Raw genomic sequence first — 18239 nt, 5'->3', positions numbered from 1 at the left:
AGAGCCTGGATCCAGTCTGGCTTGGTGTGTTCACTGGGGGCAGTTTTCCAGGCCCTGTGGCAGGTGCTGAGAGTTCAGCAATGGATGAACTTTGGTCTCCGAGGTCCAGTGAGATCCTTTAAGAAGGGCTTGGTGTGACTGTTTCCCATGTGTTGCCACAGCCCGAGAGCCTGGGTTCAGGTCCTAGCTTGGAGTTGGGCTCCAGCCCTTGACAGCTGGCTGACCTGGGACAAACCAGCAGGTCTCACAGCCTCTGTTTCCTCTGCAGGGGAGGGTGACAGATGTCCCCACCTCCCGGGGCTCGGCCAGGGCTCTGTGACAAGTCCCCCTGCAGGGCTGGGCATCTCCAGTTGGCATCATGCCTCACCAGGTGTGTGATGCCAGGTGAGCTCCCTAACTGCCCCCACGCTTCCATTTCCCACACTGAACACGGTGGGTGGGGGTGGGGTGGTGAGGACCCTCCCTCCCAGGGCCGTTTTCATCTCCACGTGAGGCATGGGGCCAGCGCACGGTCAGGGGTCAGTCATTCCCAGGCCGTGGTGGGCCATGGGCTGCCAGATTATGGGAAGATACCTTTCCTTGTTCATAACTGGCCCCAGGGAAGGGGTACCCAGCAGAGGGTCCCTTTGGGGCGCCTGAGGCCAGTCGGGAGGAAGCTTCGAGGGTGGCAGCCCCCTTCCTTGGGGAGGGGGGCGCTGGGCACTTTCTCGTAGTCCTGGGACCCCTGCTGCAGCTCCCGGGTTGGGCATTGGGCATTCCTTTCTGCGGTGAGAAATCTCTGGGGCGTGTGTGGGGAGCTGTATTGCTCAATGGGGTGGCGGCTCCCCACCTGGCCTCTCCCTCTGGGTTTCCTCCTTGTCGGTTCCTCCTTTGTGCCAGGTCAGTTCCAGATGTGGTGGGTGCTGTCTGGGGGCATCAGAGAGGGAACAGGCCTTACCCACCTTGAGATCACTGGAGATGAGGGAGGCTACGGGAGTGGGTGGAGGTCCCATCCGGCCTGGGGACCTCCTGGGGGGAAGGGGCATTGGAGAGTGAGGAGGAGGGGTATCCCTGACCTGGGGGAACCCCACGGTGAGGAAGGGCGTTCAGGGTCTGCAGGTGCACTGAGGAGCTGGATCTTTGTCTTCAAGGCAGTGGGAGCCAGGGACGCGTTTGAGCAGGGGAGGTTCAGGGTGAGAGTTCTAACAAAAAGATCCCTGTGGCTCCTGTGTGTGGGAAGGACAGGGAGCGAGCCAGGAGTGGAGGTGGGGGAAATTTGGAGGCTGTGGCAGGAATAAGCTGGGAGGGGGCCTGGGCTGGGGCGAGGGTAGGCAGTGACTAGTGGTGTAGTCTGGGTTGAGCTGTTCTGGCCTCTTGACCAGCCCCGAGTCAGTTAGGAAGCCCACCACCCCGATGGCCGTGTGCTGGGGGGCACAGCACTCAGGAGTGGGGTGACCCTGGATCGGCCCCTAGCCCTCTCTGGGCACTGTCCCCTTCAGGGGTTCGGCTGTCCCCCTTGGGGGCGCCCAGTTGTCCTGCTCTCTTCTTGCCTTTGGCTCTGCAGGATTCTAGCTACTGTTTCAGGCTTTTCTCACGGGCGGGCTGCCAGACCCCCTCCCCTGCTGGCCGATGGAGCCTGTCATTACCCCCCTCTTCCTGGCTTTGCCCCTGATTACAGGCCCTGAGTGGGAGCCTTGTCAGCCTGTCTGACCGTGGCCACCCACCCGGCCAGTGTGGTGAGAAGCCCCAGTGGCTGGCAGTCTGCAAGGTGGAGGTGAGATGCATTCGCCCAAACTTTGGTTCCCTGTTAACACTCAGACTGTTCTGGGTCCCTATAACTGACAAGCTGTGTGTCCCCCGAGGAGTCACTTCACCTCTCTGAGTTTCAGTTTTCTCCTCTATAGAATGAGGACAACACATCAAATGACTCGTGCGAACCTGGGTGCAGCGGGGCTGCGAGCACGTGGCCGCTGCGGTTATGTGTTAATAATGATAATGGGGTGATGGAGCAGAGAAGCCCTGGGCCATCATGGGGGCTGGCATGCCGACCCAGCTCTGCCGGGACCTGCTGTGTGGCCTTTGGAGAGTGTCCCTAGTGCTCTGGCCCTCTCGCTTGTCCTGCTCTCCCAGGTGATGGAGATGGAGGCACTCTGGAGCACTCTGACGCAGGCAAGCTCGGTCCCTGCCCCCACTCCGCCTCTCCTGTTCCTTTGGCTCTGGGTGGGGTTGGTATCCCTGGCTGCCTGCCCGCCTCCCCACCCCCTCCAGCCCCCCGCAGTGCTCTGGGAACCAGGCAGGCAGGTTGTGGGCCTGCTCCGCCCTGCAGGGTGCTGGTTTCAGTCCGCAAATCTCTCAGCCCTGAAACCCGGCTGGCCTCATGGGTGAGGTGTGGCCCCCGAACCCACTGGAGGGACCGGATGAGCCAGGGTCAGGTCTGGCATGGTGCCCTCAGCTCGGGACAGTCCAGGGCTGGGACCAGTGTGAGGCCCCCAGGGTTGGGCCAGGGCTGATGCGATCTTGGCTTGTGATCGTCCCCTTCCTCCCAGCACCTTGTCAGCGTGGAGGCGGGTCCCAGATCGGCCGCTGCTGCTCCCCAGTTGAGGGACTGGGCAGGGCTCAGTTCTCTGGGGCTGGGCCTCCTCATCGGAAACATTCCTCCAGTTCAGACACCACCTCTCCAGGGCTGAGCTGAAGGTCTGGGCGATGGTCCACATGACACAGGTGTGGCGTGTGCTGGGCTTGGGAGGTCCACGAGAAGGCAGAGCATCTCCTGAGCTTGGCATGGAGGCTCTCGGGGCGCACCTTTCTGGGCCTGTTCTCTGCGGACCCCTATAGCCTTTCCTCCCATCGTCAGCTCAGCAAGCCCCTTCTCTCTGGGCACAATGGCCCCCAGAGTTTCCAGGGGACTTCAGGCCACCTCAGGGCCTCTCCGACTTCTTGCCCAGCCCCCGCTATCTGAGTGCAGGAAGTAGCGTGATCCTTAATGTTGTCAGTTTGGAAAATCAGAGATTAACATGCTTCCGGCTGCCTTGCCTGCTGCTGGTGCTGGCCCTGAGGTTGGGCCAGGCCAGGGTTGCCCAGCCCCTGTTTCAAGGGCCTCTCCCTGGCTTAGAGGAAGCTTGGACAGGAGGTGCTTAAAAGGGGCCCTGTTAGCGACACGCCTCCCCCTCGCCAAGATGAAGTGTATTCTGCTCGTTAGCCCGTGAGTGTGTGTTGAGTTGTGTCCGACTCTTTGTGACCCCATGGACTGTAGCCAGCTAGGCTCCTCTGTCCATGAAATTCTCCCGACAAGAATACTGGAGTGGGTTGCCATTTCCTCCTCCAGGGGAATCTCCCCAACCCATGGATTGAATCTGCATCTCCTGCATTGGCAGGCAGATTCTTTACCGCTGAGCCACCTGGGAAGCACTCTTTAACCCAATGATCTTATAAACTGACTACGCAGATACTGGTGTGCTGTTTGCAGAGGGAGAAACAAAGGCTCAGAGAAGGGAAGTGCCTTGACCAAGCCACACAGCATATTGGGAGCAGAGTTGAAGCCCAGAGCTGCATGCCCAGTGGAGATGGTGCTGAGTTGGCAAGTGAGGGGTGATGCTGAGTCTTGCTCCCCTCACCCCAGTTCTCCCGTCCAGCCTGAGGGGACTGTGGTCAACTCCCACTCCGAGCTGACTCACCAGCAGCTCAGATACGGTGCTGAGACCAGCACCCCAGTCAGCTTCTGGGGCCAGCACAGCACTGATTAGATTGTCGTTGAGATTTTAGATCAGCTGAGCTGATAGGAACCCACCCACCCATTTTGCCAGTAGGAAGGTTGAGGTCCAGAGCAGATGGACAAGCGAGTTCCCAGTAGGAGTGAAGGTTCCCTGCCGGTTCCACCAGACAGGGGCTGGAGACCCCCAGACCACTCTTGGCTCTGATTGTCGCCAGCTGCGTGACCTTGGAAAAGTCACCTTGCCTTTCTGAACCTTGGTTTCCTTATCTGTAGAATGGGACTGTAAAACCTGCCTTGCCCACCTCTGGGAGCAGGTGGAGACCCAGCAGGAAAGTGTAAGACAGGCTTTGGAAATTGTGTTGGGAATGAAGAGGCTTTACGAGGTGGGGGTTTGTGCAGGCTTTGGTGTGAGACTAGGTTTAGAATCTACCTCTTTCACCTTTTAAGCTGAGTGTCTTTCAGAAGGTCTCCAAGTCTCCCTGCACCTCAGTTATCCTGTCTATAAAGGGGAAGTGACAGGATCTCTCAGCATTACCTGAGGGGTTGAACGTGCCGAAGTCCTGCATGGCGAGGCACCCTGGTCCCCTCTGGGAGTTAGTGCTGAGGGTCCGAGTCAGGAAGACTAGAGGGTAAGGAGGGTCCCCCGGGTCACCCTCAATGGTTCCAGAGGTGCACAGTTTGTTGACTGTGAGTGAGATGGCCTTTCGAGAGCCATTAATCCACGGTTCCAGTCCTGCTAAGAATCAGAGATAAGGATGCAACCAACTTGCTTCAAGGCTTGGCTCCAAAACAGCCTCCAGGTCGGGGGAGAGAGTTATGTGTATTTCACCCTGGCCCCGACGTGCTGGGCAGTGGCCTCTTCAGATCCCAGCGGAGCCCACTGCCTTCACGCTGTGGACATTGCCTCGAGGTAGAGGCCGTGGGTGGGCAGTGGCTCCCTGGGGTCGCAGAACACAGTGGTGGCTGGGCACAGAGCCCCAGACTTCAGGGGCTGTCCTCCTGGGCTCATAAAGAAATCACGACCCCCACAGGTGGTTCCATGACAACCCCAGGAAGGTGCTCAGGAGCTTTTGTGAACTGATGAGTGGCATGACCTTTCGTAAACCATTAACCTTTCTGGGCCTTGGTTTATTCCCTTGTAAATGGAGGATTTATTTACCTATATTCACCTCCAGGCCATTTGAAGACTTTGGGGGTGTGCATGGGGCCCTGTGTCTGAGTGGGGAGAGCTTGCCTCCTTATTCGGCAGGAGGTGCTGGGAGGGGGCCCCAGGAGGGCCCAGCGATTGGCCCCGGTGCCCCAGGAGTCCCCCCAGGGTCAGGTGGGAGCCCGGGTTCCCACATGTGCCTTGCACAAGGCCAGTGTCCTCACCTCCTCACCTCTGTGCAGCTGCTTCTTCCTCGGGAGCCCTCCCTTTGTCAGGTTTTTGTTTATTGAAGAGCTACTGATCCTTATTATTTTGTGATTCTCTTCCTGGTCCTTTTTTTTTTTTAATGTCATTATTGGATTTTTTCAAACTATGAAAGCTATACCTGCTAATAAAACTTCCAAGCAAAGTGAGGGTGGGATGATTTGAGAGAATAACATTGAAACATGTATATTATCGTATTTGAAACAGTCGCCAGTCCAGGTTCGATGCATGAGACAGGGTGCTCAAGGCTGGTGCACTGGGATGACCCCGAGGGATAGGGTGGGGAGGGAGTTGGGAGGGGGTTTCAGGATGGGGAACACATGTACACCCATGGCTGATTCATGTCAATGTATGGCAAAAACCACTATAATATTGTAAAGTAATTAGCCTCCAATTAAAATAAATAATTAAAAAAAAAACTCCCAAGCAGTCTCTGAGCACCATGATTGTGGTTATTTGGTCGCTTAGTCATGTCTGGCTCTTTGCAACCCCATGGACTGCAGCATGCCAGGCTCTCCTGTCCTTCACCATCTCCTGGAGCTTGCTCAAACTCACGTCCATTGAGTCGGTAATGCCATCCAACCATCTCATCCTCTGTCACCCCCTTCTCCTCCTGCCCTCAATCTTCCCCAGCATCAGGGTCTTTTCCATGAGCTGGCTCTTTGAATCAGGTAGCCAAAGTATTGAAGCTTTAGCATCAGTTCTTCCAATGAATATTCAAGGTTGATTACGATTATAGCAGCCACGTTTGTGGAGGTCTGGAATTGGATTCTGGGTGTGCTCATTTTACAGATGGGCGACTTGAGGCTCTGAGAGAGCTGGATAGCTTACGGGACCGGGGTCTTCAGGACTGGGATTCTGGCCGCCTCATGGGGCCTGAGGTGGGAAGGTGGGCTCTGTCGTTACCCTCGTATCTCTTTATCTGACAGCACCTAGGCCTGAGTCAGTGCAGGAAAGGAAGGAGGAGATGTGTGGGAAAGTGTCAAAGGTGGGTGAGGCCGGCACTCTGTCCTCTTCAGCCTCTCCCAGAAGCAACCTGGTTGCTGGGCAACCCTTCCCACCCCGCCCTCTCGGGGGAGGGATGCCCTGTGGGCAGTGGTCAGAGCCTGGCATCAGGAGGGGTCAGCGGGGTGTGGGCTAGAACCCTAACTGCTTTGGTCTGGGTGTGTGACCTCAGGTGAGCCCCTCACCCTCTCTGGCTCACAGTCCCCTTCGGGGTGTTGGTGCTCAGGCGCTTAGTCGTATCTGACTTTTTGCGACCCCATGGACTGTAGCCCGCCAGGCTCCTCTGTTCATGGAATCCTCCAGGCAAGAATACTGGAGTGGGTTGCCATTCCCTTCTCCAGGGGATCTTCCCAACCCAGGGGTCAAAGCGGGGTCTCCTGCATGGCAGGTAGATTCTTTATCACTGAGTAATTGGGGAAGCCCTTTGGGGTGATGAGGCCCCGAATCCCTGGCCTGTGGTGTCTCCAGAAGCCATGGGGGGAGAGCAGGAAGAACTCGTACAGGCAGGCGTGAAGGAGAGAGGGACACTTCAGGTCTCAGGGACCACTCACAGACACCAGGAAGGGACACTGAGTCATAAAACCCCTCTGGTGACTCCAGGGAGCTCACCGCTGCAGGGGGGCAAGGAGGGAGAGAGAGTGGGGTGCTGAGTGGTTTTTACAGGGAGAGGGCTGCCCAGGCTGTGACCCTCCTACCCCTACTGGAGCTTTGCAGGCCGGAGGAGCCTTCTCCAGGCCGGGATGCCCACCTACATCCTCTTTCAGCAGCATCTGGCCGGAGGGGCTGCTAGGGACACTTTTCAGGACTCCTCCCTGGGAGTTGTTTGTCCCTGGAGGCGACTGGACCCCCTACCCCACCTTCCTCCCGGAGGTCTTTCCAGCCCCGACATCTCGCCCCCCAACTCCTCATCCTCTGCACCAGCACGTGGCGGTTCCTCCAAGTTGTCTTAGGACATCTCTCAGGAGTGGGCTTAGGGGTTACCAAGAAGCCACCCGCGGCCGGCCCTCTTCCCCCTCGATCTTCCCTTTCCAGTGCCTCCTCTGCTGCCAGACCTCAGCTGAGCTCCCCAGTTCCCTGGCGCTGTGTCGGGACCCTCCTTCTAGTCCCTGATCTCTCGCCCAGCCTGGTCCACAGCCCCCCAGGGTGTGGCCCAGAAGTGGGCACTCAGTAACTGCTTGGCTCAGCCCCTGCCTGTGCCAGGCGCCCCCCTCCTGGGGTTCGTACTCAGTCCTTAGAGGCCAGCCTCCCTCTGTCTCCCCATCCATTAGGCTCCCAAGTTGGGGAGCAGATTTGAATCACTGAGAGATCCCGTGTTCTCCAGTCTGTTTGCTTCTGGAATCTCAAATGGCAAAGAATTTATTTGAAAACAGGTCCAGGTATGTATGGTCCTCGAGTTCCAGTGGCAAGGCACATCTGTCATCGCAGCTGGGTGAGATGGGCCCAGGGCCCATGGGGTCGTCTTCTCCTTCCCTCTGAGTGAGGCACCCCACATTTCCGCCTCTCCCCTCTCCATTCTCTGCCAGGTGACTTCTCCCCCTGCTGCTCGTGCCCTCCCCTCCTGGACTCTGGTCCCACAGCCTCACTTGGATAACTCGTCTGCATCCCAGCACGAGAGATGAATTTCCTTCTTCCCCCTACTCTGCCCCTCTCAGTTCCACTGCTTCAGGCCTCACCTTTGCCTTCTGGCCCCATCTGGGTCACCTCGTTGTTTTTCACTTCTTGGCATCCTCTCCAACCCACAGTCCCACCCGACATGGGCCTCAATGCCCCTTGAAAGGGTGATTCCTGGGCCTTCTCCTGGCTGGGCCCTCCCTTTCCTGTCCTCCCCAGTCCAGCCTGGGGCCTTCTGCACCCAGACACTCCCTGCCTGGATGTGATGTCTGGGCTTTGCTGACTTGGCAGCTAGGAGCATGCTATGAGTCAGGCAGACCTGGGTTTGAGTTCCTGGCACAGGATGGGAGTTTCCTCCTGGGGGTGTCTCCCCAAGGGTCAGAGCAGTTCCTGGCCCCTCTGGATATGATGCTGTATCAGGCTGGGTGCACCAGGGCCGAGGCAGGCATCCTGGAGCTGTGGCTAGAGGACCCTTGAGATCCAAGGGCCAAACCTACCCATCTTGCCTGTTGGGAGAGTGCCCACTGGGTGTCTGTTGAGGCAGGGTTGGGACCAAAGCCTGGGCTGGAGGCTGAGAACCTGGTTCTCCTGTCCTGGGTCTGCCACCCTCCTGATCCCTAAAATGGACAAACCGTAGCACCAACTCCCTAGGGTTTTCGTGAAGATTCTTTGGGGTCATGCATGTAAACCTTCCTACCCCATCGACTGGGGTTAACACTTAATAAAAGGGAGCGACTCTGATGATGACATGTTTTATTAATATTATTATTGTCTGCTTTCCTTTGTTGTTCAGTCTCTCAGTCATGTCCAAGTCTTTGTGAGCCCTGGACTGCAGCACACCAGGCTTCCCTGTCGTCCTTCACCATCTCCCGGAGTTTGCTCAAACTCACGTCCATTGAGTCAATGATGCCATCCAACCATCTCATCCTCTGTCATCCCCTTCTCCTTCTGCCCTCAATCTTTCCCAGCATCAGGGTTTTTTCTAATGAGTCAGCTCTTTGCATCAGGTGGCCAAATTATTGGAGTTTCATCTTCAGCATCAGTCCTTCCAATGAATATTCAGGACTGATTTCCTTTAGGATTGACTGGTTTGATCTCCTTTCAGTCCAAGGGACTCTCAAGAGTCTTCTCCAGCACCACACTTCAAAAGCATCAATTTTTTGGTGCTCAGCCTTCTTTATGGTCCAACTCTCACATCTGTACATGACTACTGGAAAAACCGTAGCTCTGACTTCATGGACCTTTGTCTGCGATCCTGTTTTCTCTATTTGGCCCCAGTTCATCGCCCCATCTCTTCCCCCACCACCCCCTCCCACCTCATCGTTTTTCAGAACAATTCTCATGGCCTTTGAGAGAGTTCTGGTTGTTTATGGTCTTTAAAAAATAGGCATTCAAAGCAAATTCCTCATTTGTTCTCCCCTTACTACCCTGAAAACAGAATCTGAACAGACATGAGCTTGTTCCAGGAAGGGAAGCACAGGCCTGTGAAGAGGGACCCATGGGCTGAGCTGCCTCTGGAAGGGGTGGAGGGAGTGGATCTGCCACAGACCCTTGGTGTGGGGAGTGGCACCTCCTCTCAGCCTGGGCTCCAGGACTGCATTCCAGCGGTCTCACTCACTAGCTGTGTGACCTTGTGTCAGTGACTTAACCGCTTTGAGTCTCAGTGTCCTCTGTAAACGCGGATGACACCAACCATACCCCATATAGCTATTGCACGCATGCTAAGTCACTTCAGTCATGTCTGACTCTTTGCAACCCTTTGGACTATGGCCTGCCAGGCTCCTCTGGCCCTGGGATTCTCCAGGTAAGAATACTGGAGTGGATTGCCATGCCCTCCTCCAGGGGATCTTCCTGACCCAGGGATTGAACCTGTGTCTCCTGTGACTCCTGCATTGCAGGCAGATTCTTTACTGATGAGCCACCAGGGAAGCCCCATGGAGCTATTGAGAGGATTAAATGAAGCACTGTCCTCCTGGGTACTCTTGCTATCTAGGGACCAGCGGTGGGAAGGATGGCGTCATGTCAGCCCCTTTTCATTTGAGAAAGGACCAGGTCTTTGGAACCTTGAGTCCGAGACTGTTAGAGGTGGTAGGGCCTGTCCATGATTGAGTTGATTCTCCCAGTGTACAGGGGGAAACTGAGGCCCAGAGGGGAGCTGCACAGTGGGCCAGCACAGACCCAAGTCCAGCTACTTAGGACAGGGAAGGCTTGCCAAGGAGGAGGCCCCTTGGTGTGGGTCATGACCCTCTGTGGACCTCAGTTTCTTCATCTGTCCACGGGGAGGCCTGGGCAGCTAGTGCCGGGCCTGCCCTTGCCCCTGGGACATCCCCTTCTTTGTTTAAAACCTGCTTTAGCAGGTTTAGCAGAAGAGAGAGGCCAACAGCCAGTGACTGCAGAGTGGTAGTTAATCCGGTGGATAAGTTCATTTTAGAATGTTGATCTTTTTTTTAATTGCAAAAAGAGTCATGCTCATAAAATAATTCAAATGCTAAACAAATGAATAACGCAGAACCTGAAACTCTCCCTCTGCTTCTCATTCCCACACTCAGATGTGCCGCCCTTAGCAGCCTGGAGTGCTGCCTCCTGGACCTCTTCTTTGAGGTCCCCAAGGGTAAATAACTCACATGCACCTACAGGAATAATCTTAAATGCGATGCTGTTCAACGTGGGAGTCTGCAGAACTCCTGACGTGGCAGAGCGCGGACACCTCCTTTTGTTGCGTGTACCCAGGTCCCCTTCATCTTCTGTCCGACCTGAGTGAACTGTTGGGTATTGAATCATTCCCACCCCCCCATGCACAGTTGGCTTGTTTCTGGCAATTTCTGGTGCATTCTGTGGGCTGGATTCCTACAGGAGCAAGGGCCCCCATGCACACTTAGAACTGTGCACACGACCACCCTCCTCCTCCAAACACGCAGTCCTATCTTGCCACTCCCCCAGCTCCGGTTAAAGTGCCTATTCTCCGCATTCCAGCTGGTCTGATGGGGAAAAGGAAATCTTCCCGTTTGCGTTCATTTGCTGGCTGGGGAGGCTGAGCATCTTTTCACTTGTCTGTCGGTTTCTTGTGTCTCTGTTGGTTTGACCGTCACGGTCATCGCCCCTTTTCCCGCCCAGAGGCTCACCCGGCCGTGTGTGGGAAAGGCCCCACCCCGGCCAGAAATGCAACGCAGATGTGAGTGCGGAGCCCGTGTGGACGGTTTTATGAGCTAGGATTTGGGGCAAGGCGGATGCCCCTCCCTGGTCACTGCTTGGAAGCAGTCATGCCAACCTCAGAGCCCGTTTATCCTTCCCTTTCAGAGAAGACCGGGAAGATCCTGACGGAGTTCCTCCGATTCTACGAAGACCAGTATGGCGTGGCCCTCTTCAACAGCATGCGACATGAGATCGAGGGCACTGGGTTGCCACAGGCCCAGCTGCTCTGGCGCAAGGTGAGAGGCGCTGGGCCGAGGCGGGGCGGCCTCCGAGGGCCTGGGCAAGGATCCTTCCCTCTCTGGGCCTCTGTTTCCCATGGTTGCTGGATGGTCTTTGAGCGCCCTACCCCGGCTTCTGAATAGGGAGGTGACCTGGTTGTGGCATCGATGCCCCCGTGGGTGCCTCCTCCCAGAGCCAGACCCTCCTCCTGCCGGGCTGGGGCTCTGAGTCATCTTGACAGGCCTGGTCCACGCCCAGCTCCTCCTCTTAGAGTCTACGTGCCCTCGAGCTAATGAGCTCACCTCATGGGGCCTCAGTTTACTCACCTGTGAATGGGGATTGGCACACCTCCCGTGCCAGGTGGCCGCGAGGATTAAAGATCTGTGGGCCAGGTGCCTGGGGCTGGACAGATGCTTGGCTGACGTGTCATCGTTTCTGGCCTTGTCATTAGCCTCTTATCAGTGGTAGGGTTATGTTTGCACAGTAAAGGTTTGTCCAGGAAGCTGCCTGTTCCCCACTGGGGGGTCAGAATGGGCCAGAGGAGGCTAGTAGAGCCTCCCAGGGTGGGGATCCTGTGGTCACCCCTGGCATCGGGGTGGGAATGGCACTGAGGAAGTGGGGGACAGGCGGCACCGGTGGGGCTGAGCACTTGGGGTGAGAAGCCAGGCCTTGGCTGTTTCTGGGGGTGCTGCAGTGGGCCCTTGTCTGGGTAGTCTGGGAGGGCTTCCTGGAAGAAGGGCCATCCCAGCTAAAGACCTGATGGGAGAAGGAATATCAGACCCAGGCGGTGGCATGTGCAGAGGCCCAGAGGTGAGCCCATGGCTTGCTTGGGATGGTGGAGGGCAGGACTCAAGCCAGGTTCCAGATTCCTGACTTGATTCCTCTTTCTGCCTTGACCCCTAGCCTGCCTGGGTGGAGGGAATGTCAGGGCTGTGTGTCAGAGCATCACCTATCACTTTGATTTGGGGCCCAGGAAAGTCTGTCTGGTCTCCTGATGTCATGGCAACCTGCCGACCTGTGACAGCAGAGGGCAGCTGTGGCCTGGGTGTCTGGCAGGGGTATACCTATGTGATAGCAGAGAGGGCTTTGGACCCACCTCAGAGAGCTGCTTCCCGTGGGCTGCTTGCTCCCCTATTTGGAAGGAAATGTCACAGGCAGCCTGAATTCTAATAACCCAAGACAGGAGCGGGGTTGCATGATGCATTCAGCATTTACCCTGCCTGAGAAGCGCCTTTCACACTCATCAGGTTGAGTGTTCATGGTCAGAAAATAGATGCGACGTGTCAGCAGGAAGACTAATATGAAATCAGCCACAGTTTCAGAAGAGGAGGGATTTTGGGTCCCATTTGCCACTCACAAAACTGACCATCATGAGGCTAAGTCATGGTAACAATAGAAATCATTATCATCATCACATAAATTGTTAGAAATAATACTACAATTAATATAGTAATAGTAGTGGTAAAAACAACAGTTCTTTTGCGTGGGTGCTGCTCATCAGCTGGCATGACATGGCTCAGCGGGACTGTGATTATGACCCGGCGCCCCTCCCAGAGGTGGACACCGGGGCTCAGGGAGGTAGAATTGCTTGTCCAGGCTCCCAGGGTGTAGGCTGCCGGAGCCTGGGGGCCTGTGCTCTCACCGTTCCCCGAAGATGCCCGTCAGTGGCATCAGAGAGCTTTGCAGAGTGCAAAATATTTGGCCTGGGCTGTTTCCTGGGTTCCACTTCTTGCAGACCTTCCAGTGGAAACACGACTCTGCCATTTGAAAGTCTTAAAAATAAAACCCAAACCCACATCTGTAAACCAACCAACCAGCCATTACGGGCTGTCCAGGATCTGAGGGTGGACTTTAGGGGGCAGGGTGCCGAGCCCCACTCACCCGGGGAGGCCTGAGTGAGTTCCGGCTCTAAGCCAGAGTGGAGGCTGCAGACCCGGGGGAACAAGGGTCTGCCCGGGTGTCTGGAGAGCTCTTTGTGCTCCTTCTTTCTCTCTCACAGAGACTGGAGCTCAGGAGCTGGAGTGAGAGTAGGCCCCAGTCTAAATATAGACCATGCAGCCCGGGGGAAAGCCCACTGTCGGTGGTGTGGTGGGGAGGGGGTGCCTGGTGGAGAGGGGGGAACCATTTTCTTTTCCTGTAAATATTTTTGTCCCTGGGTAGGAAGCAGTCTTCGGGGTCCTATTGTTTGAGTACAATGGGCCCTCATTTTCCAGGAATGTTTTGGCATTTCCCCTCAAGAGTGGCAGGGAGGTTGCTGGGGAGAAGAGGCCTGGTGAGGAGACAGGCCTGGGGTGGGGGATGCCTTGGGAGAGGCTGCTCACCTCTGACTGCAGCTGCAGAGCTCCGAAGCTAGGAGAGGTTAGGCCCCAGTCAAATTATACCTTCTCCCTTTATTACACAGGACACATGTTGCTTTTGCAGAAGGCCCCATATTGTAGAGCAGACGGAGGCTTCTGAGAGACAGGAACCCTTGACTCCTGCGCTCCTCCCACCCAGGAGCAGGGCTGTTCCCTCTTGGCCTCCTGTTATCTCCTTTCCGGAAGCTTCCCCGGTGCTCAGGCTGTTTATTCTCCCTTCCTCCTACCCAAATGTCAGTCTGAGGAGCCGGGAGACTGACATAGACAGAACCCCAGTAGTGGTCATGGCAGCTCCTGTGTATTGTACTGCCTGCCCGGTGCCAACTGCCTGCATGATCCCTGCACGTGTCGTTGCGGCTGTCACTGTCCCATTTTACAGATGAGGAAACTGAGGCTCAAAGACGTGATGGGGCAGGCCTGAAGTCACACTGAGGCTGTGGTAGAGTCAAAGCTAGGGCTTTGCAGGGAGGTCTCAGTGTTTCTGCTGCCCACGCTGGGCACGAGTCTGCCAGGGTGTTGGTCAGATGGGAACACTCTGGGCTGAAGTCCCCTCCTCCCCCATCCGGGTTTGTGGAGACCATCTTGTCACCTGTCAGAGCTGGGGAGGCTCTATGGCACCACCTCCGTCAAGTTTGTGTTGCCCTGAGGGGAAACAGGCCCAGAGCAGGTGCCGGCGGGCCTGTCCCCTCCAGCCGGAGTGACCGTGGCACAGTCACACTGCAGGGGGAGTGGACGGGGAAGCAGCCTGCCTCGGGCTCTGGAGACCGTCCCGAGGAGGCCGCCGTGTCTGCTGGGGCCAGGATGGGGCGGGGTCCTGCCTGGCTCCCCCGTCACAGTGCTTGGCCTGCGCTCTAGTCCCGGCATCACAGTGCCTCTGGCTGGACCTAGAGTGGGGTGGGGGCCTTCGCTGCTCCCCAGCCCCATTTTCCCCATCTGCCAAATGGGTGTGACGCCGCGCCGCCTCGGAGGCCTCGGTGAGGAGTGAGGTCAGGGCGGACGGCCTCACTCCCCGCCCCTCGCCGCCCACAGGTGCCCCTGGAGGAGCGCATCATCTTCTCGGGGAACCTCTTCCAGTACCAGGAGGACAACAAGAAGTGGAGGAACCGCTTCAGCCTCGTGCCGCACAACTACGGGCTGGTGCTCTACGAGAACAAAGTGGTGAGGCGCCCCCCGGGCCCCCCGGGCCGGCCCAGCGCTTCTTCCACATCCCCGCAGCCCCCTACTCTGCGACCGTTAATGCTGCATGCCCCCCGACTCCTGAACGTGAGACCCCATATGTCCACCCTCAGCCAGCCACCGCGCCCGTCTCGCTGTCACCAGATGCAAAGCCAAACCTCAGCATCTTTCCCTTTACCCTTTCCTGCCTGCCTAAAGCTGGGGGCCCCCTCTCTGAGTGGCATTTCACCCATCCAGGCACCCGGCTCGCTGGGGGTCCCCTTTCACTCTGCCTCTCCCCCAAGAAGCAGCCCATCACTGGCACCGGCTCATCCCCATGGCCCTCCCAGTCTCTCCACCTCCAGGGCCCTCCTCCCCCATCAGCCCCCTTCCTGCCTTGGGCTTCCACAGTCACAGCAAACTGGCCATTCCCCTGCCTCAGAGCACTCCTGGGTGCTGGTCCTGTCTTTTTTCCTTCCTGATGCCTCTGCTCGCAACTCCCTGCCTGAAGCAGGGAAGCTGGGGGATGACTGTCCTTTTTTAAAAAATTTATTTATTTTGGTTGCGTTAGGTCTTTGTTGCTGTGTGTGGGCTTTTTTAGTTGTGGCGAGTGGGGCCTGCTCTCTAGCTGTGGTCCATGGGCTTCTTGTTACAGTGGTTTCTCTTGTTGCAGAACACGGGCTCTAGGGTGCTCGGTCTTAATAGCCCAGCAGCAGGTGGAATCTTCCTGGACCAGGAATCGAACCCGTGTCCCCTGCATTGGCAGGCAGATTCTTAACCACTGGACTGCCAGTCTGGGGATGAGTGTCCTTTGCCTTGGGCCCTCGGGGAAGACCAACCTGGTTGAACTACAGACCCAACTTCTTCTGCCACACATTCCTCTAGAACAGCCAAAGGACAGGCTTGAGCACTCTGTTTTGAGGCAAATTAGTGTTGTTCAGTCGTTCAGTTGTGTCTGACTCTTTGCGACCTCATGGGACTGCAGCCACCAGGCTCCTCTGTCCTCCACTATCTCCTAGAGTTTGCTCCAATTCATGTCCACTGAGTCGGTGATGTTATCTAACCATCTCATCATCTGCCACCCCGTTCTGCTCTTGCCTTCAGTCTTTCCTAACATCGGGGTTTTTCCATTGAGTGGGCTTTTCGCATCAGGTGGCCAAAGTATTGGAGCTTCCGTTTCGGCATCAGTCCTTCCAGTGAATATTCAGGGTTGATTCCCTTTAGGGTTAACTGGTTTGATCTCCTTGCAGTAGAATAATACTTTGGCCACCTCATGTGAAGAGTTGAATCATTGGAAAAGACTCTGATGCTGGGAGGAATTGGGGGCAGGAGGAGAAGGGAACGACAGAGGATGAGATGGCTGGATGGCATCACTGACTCGATGGACGTGAGTTTGAGTGATCTCCAGGAGTTGGTGATGGACTTCATGGGGTCGCAAAGAGTTGGACATGACTGCGACTGAACTGAACTGAACTGAACATAAGCAGTCAGGAGCAACCGATGCCTCAGGGCAGCAGTTCTCAGTGCACAGAATCACCTGGAAGGCTGGTGTAAAAACAGGTTGCTACCTGTGACTGATTCATGTTGATGTTTGACAGAAAACAACAAAATTCTGTAAACAATTATCCTTCAATTAAAAAATAAATTCCATTAAAAAATAAACCTCCAAATAAATAAATAAATTATATTAAAAAAAATTCCAAAAAACAACAACACACACCATGTTGCTGGGCCTACCCTCATTTGATTCACGTCTGCAGTGGGGCCAAGAATATGCATTTTTGACGAGTTCTCATGTGACTTTGATGCTGCTCATCAGGGACCACTTTGAAAATCATTGCCTGGGAGGTTTCAGCTGCTGTCAAGAAATATGTTGGGTGGTGACCCCTAGTGGCAGGGTGCAGCATGGCAGCCCTGCTGTATGAGCACCTACATCAGAACTATTTTTTGTTCCCACTGGTCTAAGAAAGCAGTTGTTCAGTCGCTCGGTCGTGTCCAATTCTTTGTGACCCCATGGACTGCAGCGTGCCAGGCCTCCCTGTCCTCTACTATCTCCTGGAGTTTGCCCAAGTTCATATCCATTGAATCAATGGTGCCATCCAACCGTCTCATCCTCTGTCACCCTCTTCTCCTATCTTCAATCTTTCCCAGCATCAGGGTCTTTTCCAGTGAGTCGGCCCTTCGCATCAGCTGGCCAAAGTATTGGAGCTTCAGCATCAGTCCTTCCAATGAATATATTCTCCTCCCAAGGGGCCTTGTGTGGTGCTCAGGACCTAGAAAGTTAGTGGGCAGTTCAGGGTAATCAAAAACCCTGGGCTCTAGAGGCTGACAGGCCAGGTCCACGTCTTAGGTTGGCTACCTTACCAGTTATGTGATGTTGGGGCTCGTAATGGTGCTCACCTCTGGATTGTGAGAATTCTGTGAAATAAAGCATTCAGGGCCCATAGGACAGTACCTGGTAGGTAATGATAGTTGCCTACCACTAGGCTAGTGACAGCTGCTCCTTGTAGAGGCGGCAGTAGCAGTGGTGATAACATTAGGTTGGCCAAAACGATTTTCCAGGTTTTTTTCCTGTAAGATGTTACGGAAAACCCCAAATGAATTTTTTGGTGAACCCAGCCATAATCACATCAGGTCGCTTACTGACCCTTGCTGTGGCGGGCACTGTGCTAAACGTTACCCAGTTATCTCCCTGGGTGCTTAGGGAGCCCTGTGGGGTAGGAACTATTATCACCCCGGTTTTATAGATGAGGAAGCTAAAGCATGTTGCTGTTACTTAGTTGCTAAGTGGTGCATAGCCCACCAGGCTCCTCTGTCCATGGGATTCTCCAGGCAAGAATACTGGAGTGGGTTGCCATTTCCTTCTCCAGGGGAATCTTCCTGACCCAGGGATTGAACCGGTGTATCCTGCATTGGCAGGTGGATTCTTTACTGCTGAGCCACCAGGGACGCCCAAACTAAAGCACAGGAGGTGTTATTCTTGACATCACACACGTAGTACTTAGTGAAGCTAGGATTTGAGCCCCGAGCCTGGGTCCTGCTCAGGACACCATGTTGCCTGTAGTCACAATAATGATCAAACTCCATCTCTCTCTTCTCTTCCTCTCCTCCTCCTCCTCCTCCTCCTCCCTGCCGGGAACACTGAGTGGGGCCCTGGGGCCGGGTAGAGACATGGGGTTTGGGCTTGGCCATACCTGTAGCTGCCTCCACCATCTCTCTTGCCCCCTCCTCAGGCTTATGAGCGGCAGATCCCACCCCGAGCTGTCATCAACAGTGCGGGCTACAAAATCCTCACCTCCTTGGACCAGTACCTGGAACTCGTTGGCAACTCTTTACCAGGTAAAGGGACCACCCATCCCAGGCCAAGTGCCCAGGGATTTGGCCGTAGAGTGTGGGGGGCATCCCTGGTTCTGGAACTCCATGTTTGCAGGAAGAGCAGCTGGGCTAGAGCTATGGCAAGTGCCCAGCACAACCTGAACCTCCAAGGGGGGGGGCCTGAGAGGGATTTGCCTGAAGTCACCCAGGGAATTGGGGCCACGCCAGTGTGAGTCCCACCCAGCCCCCACTTCCTGAGCCTGGTGATCACAGCTGTGCAGGG

General features: G+C 55.7%; 1 protein-coding gene across 2 annotated transcripts in view; it reads left to right on the top strand.

Annotated features, from left to right (window-relative positions):
* The window catches only part of FAM129B (family with sequence similarity 129 member B), a 52509-nt gene that overhangs the window by 21065 nt on the left and 13205 nt on the right, over positions 1–18239 (top strand). For both annotated transcript variants that reach the window (XM_027556317.1, XM_027556318.1), the window contains exons 2-4: positions 11016–11146; positions 14516–14644; positions 17875–17980. In XM_027556317.1, coding sequence (XP_027412118.1) covers positions 11016–11146; positions 14516–14644; positions 17875–17980 — 366 coding nt within the window. The remainder of the gene's footprint in view (positions 1–11015; positions 11147–14515; positions 14645–17874; positions 17981–18239) is intronic.

Source organism: Bos indicus x Bos taurus, chromosome 11 (genome assembly GCF_003369695.1).
Source record: "Bos indicus x Bos taurus breed Angus x Brahman F1 hybrid chromosome 11, Bos_hybrid_MaternalHap_v2.0, whole genome shotgun sequence".
NCBI classification, from domain to species: domain Eukaryota; kingdom Metazoa; phylum Chordata; class Mammalia; order Artiodactyla; family Bovidae; genus Bos; species Bos indicus x Bos taurus.
The sequence above is the reverse complement of the archived record's forward strand: the minus strand, read 5'-3'. Positions and strand labels throughout refer to the sequence as shown.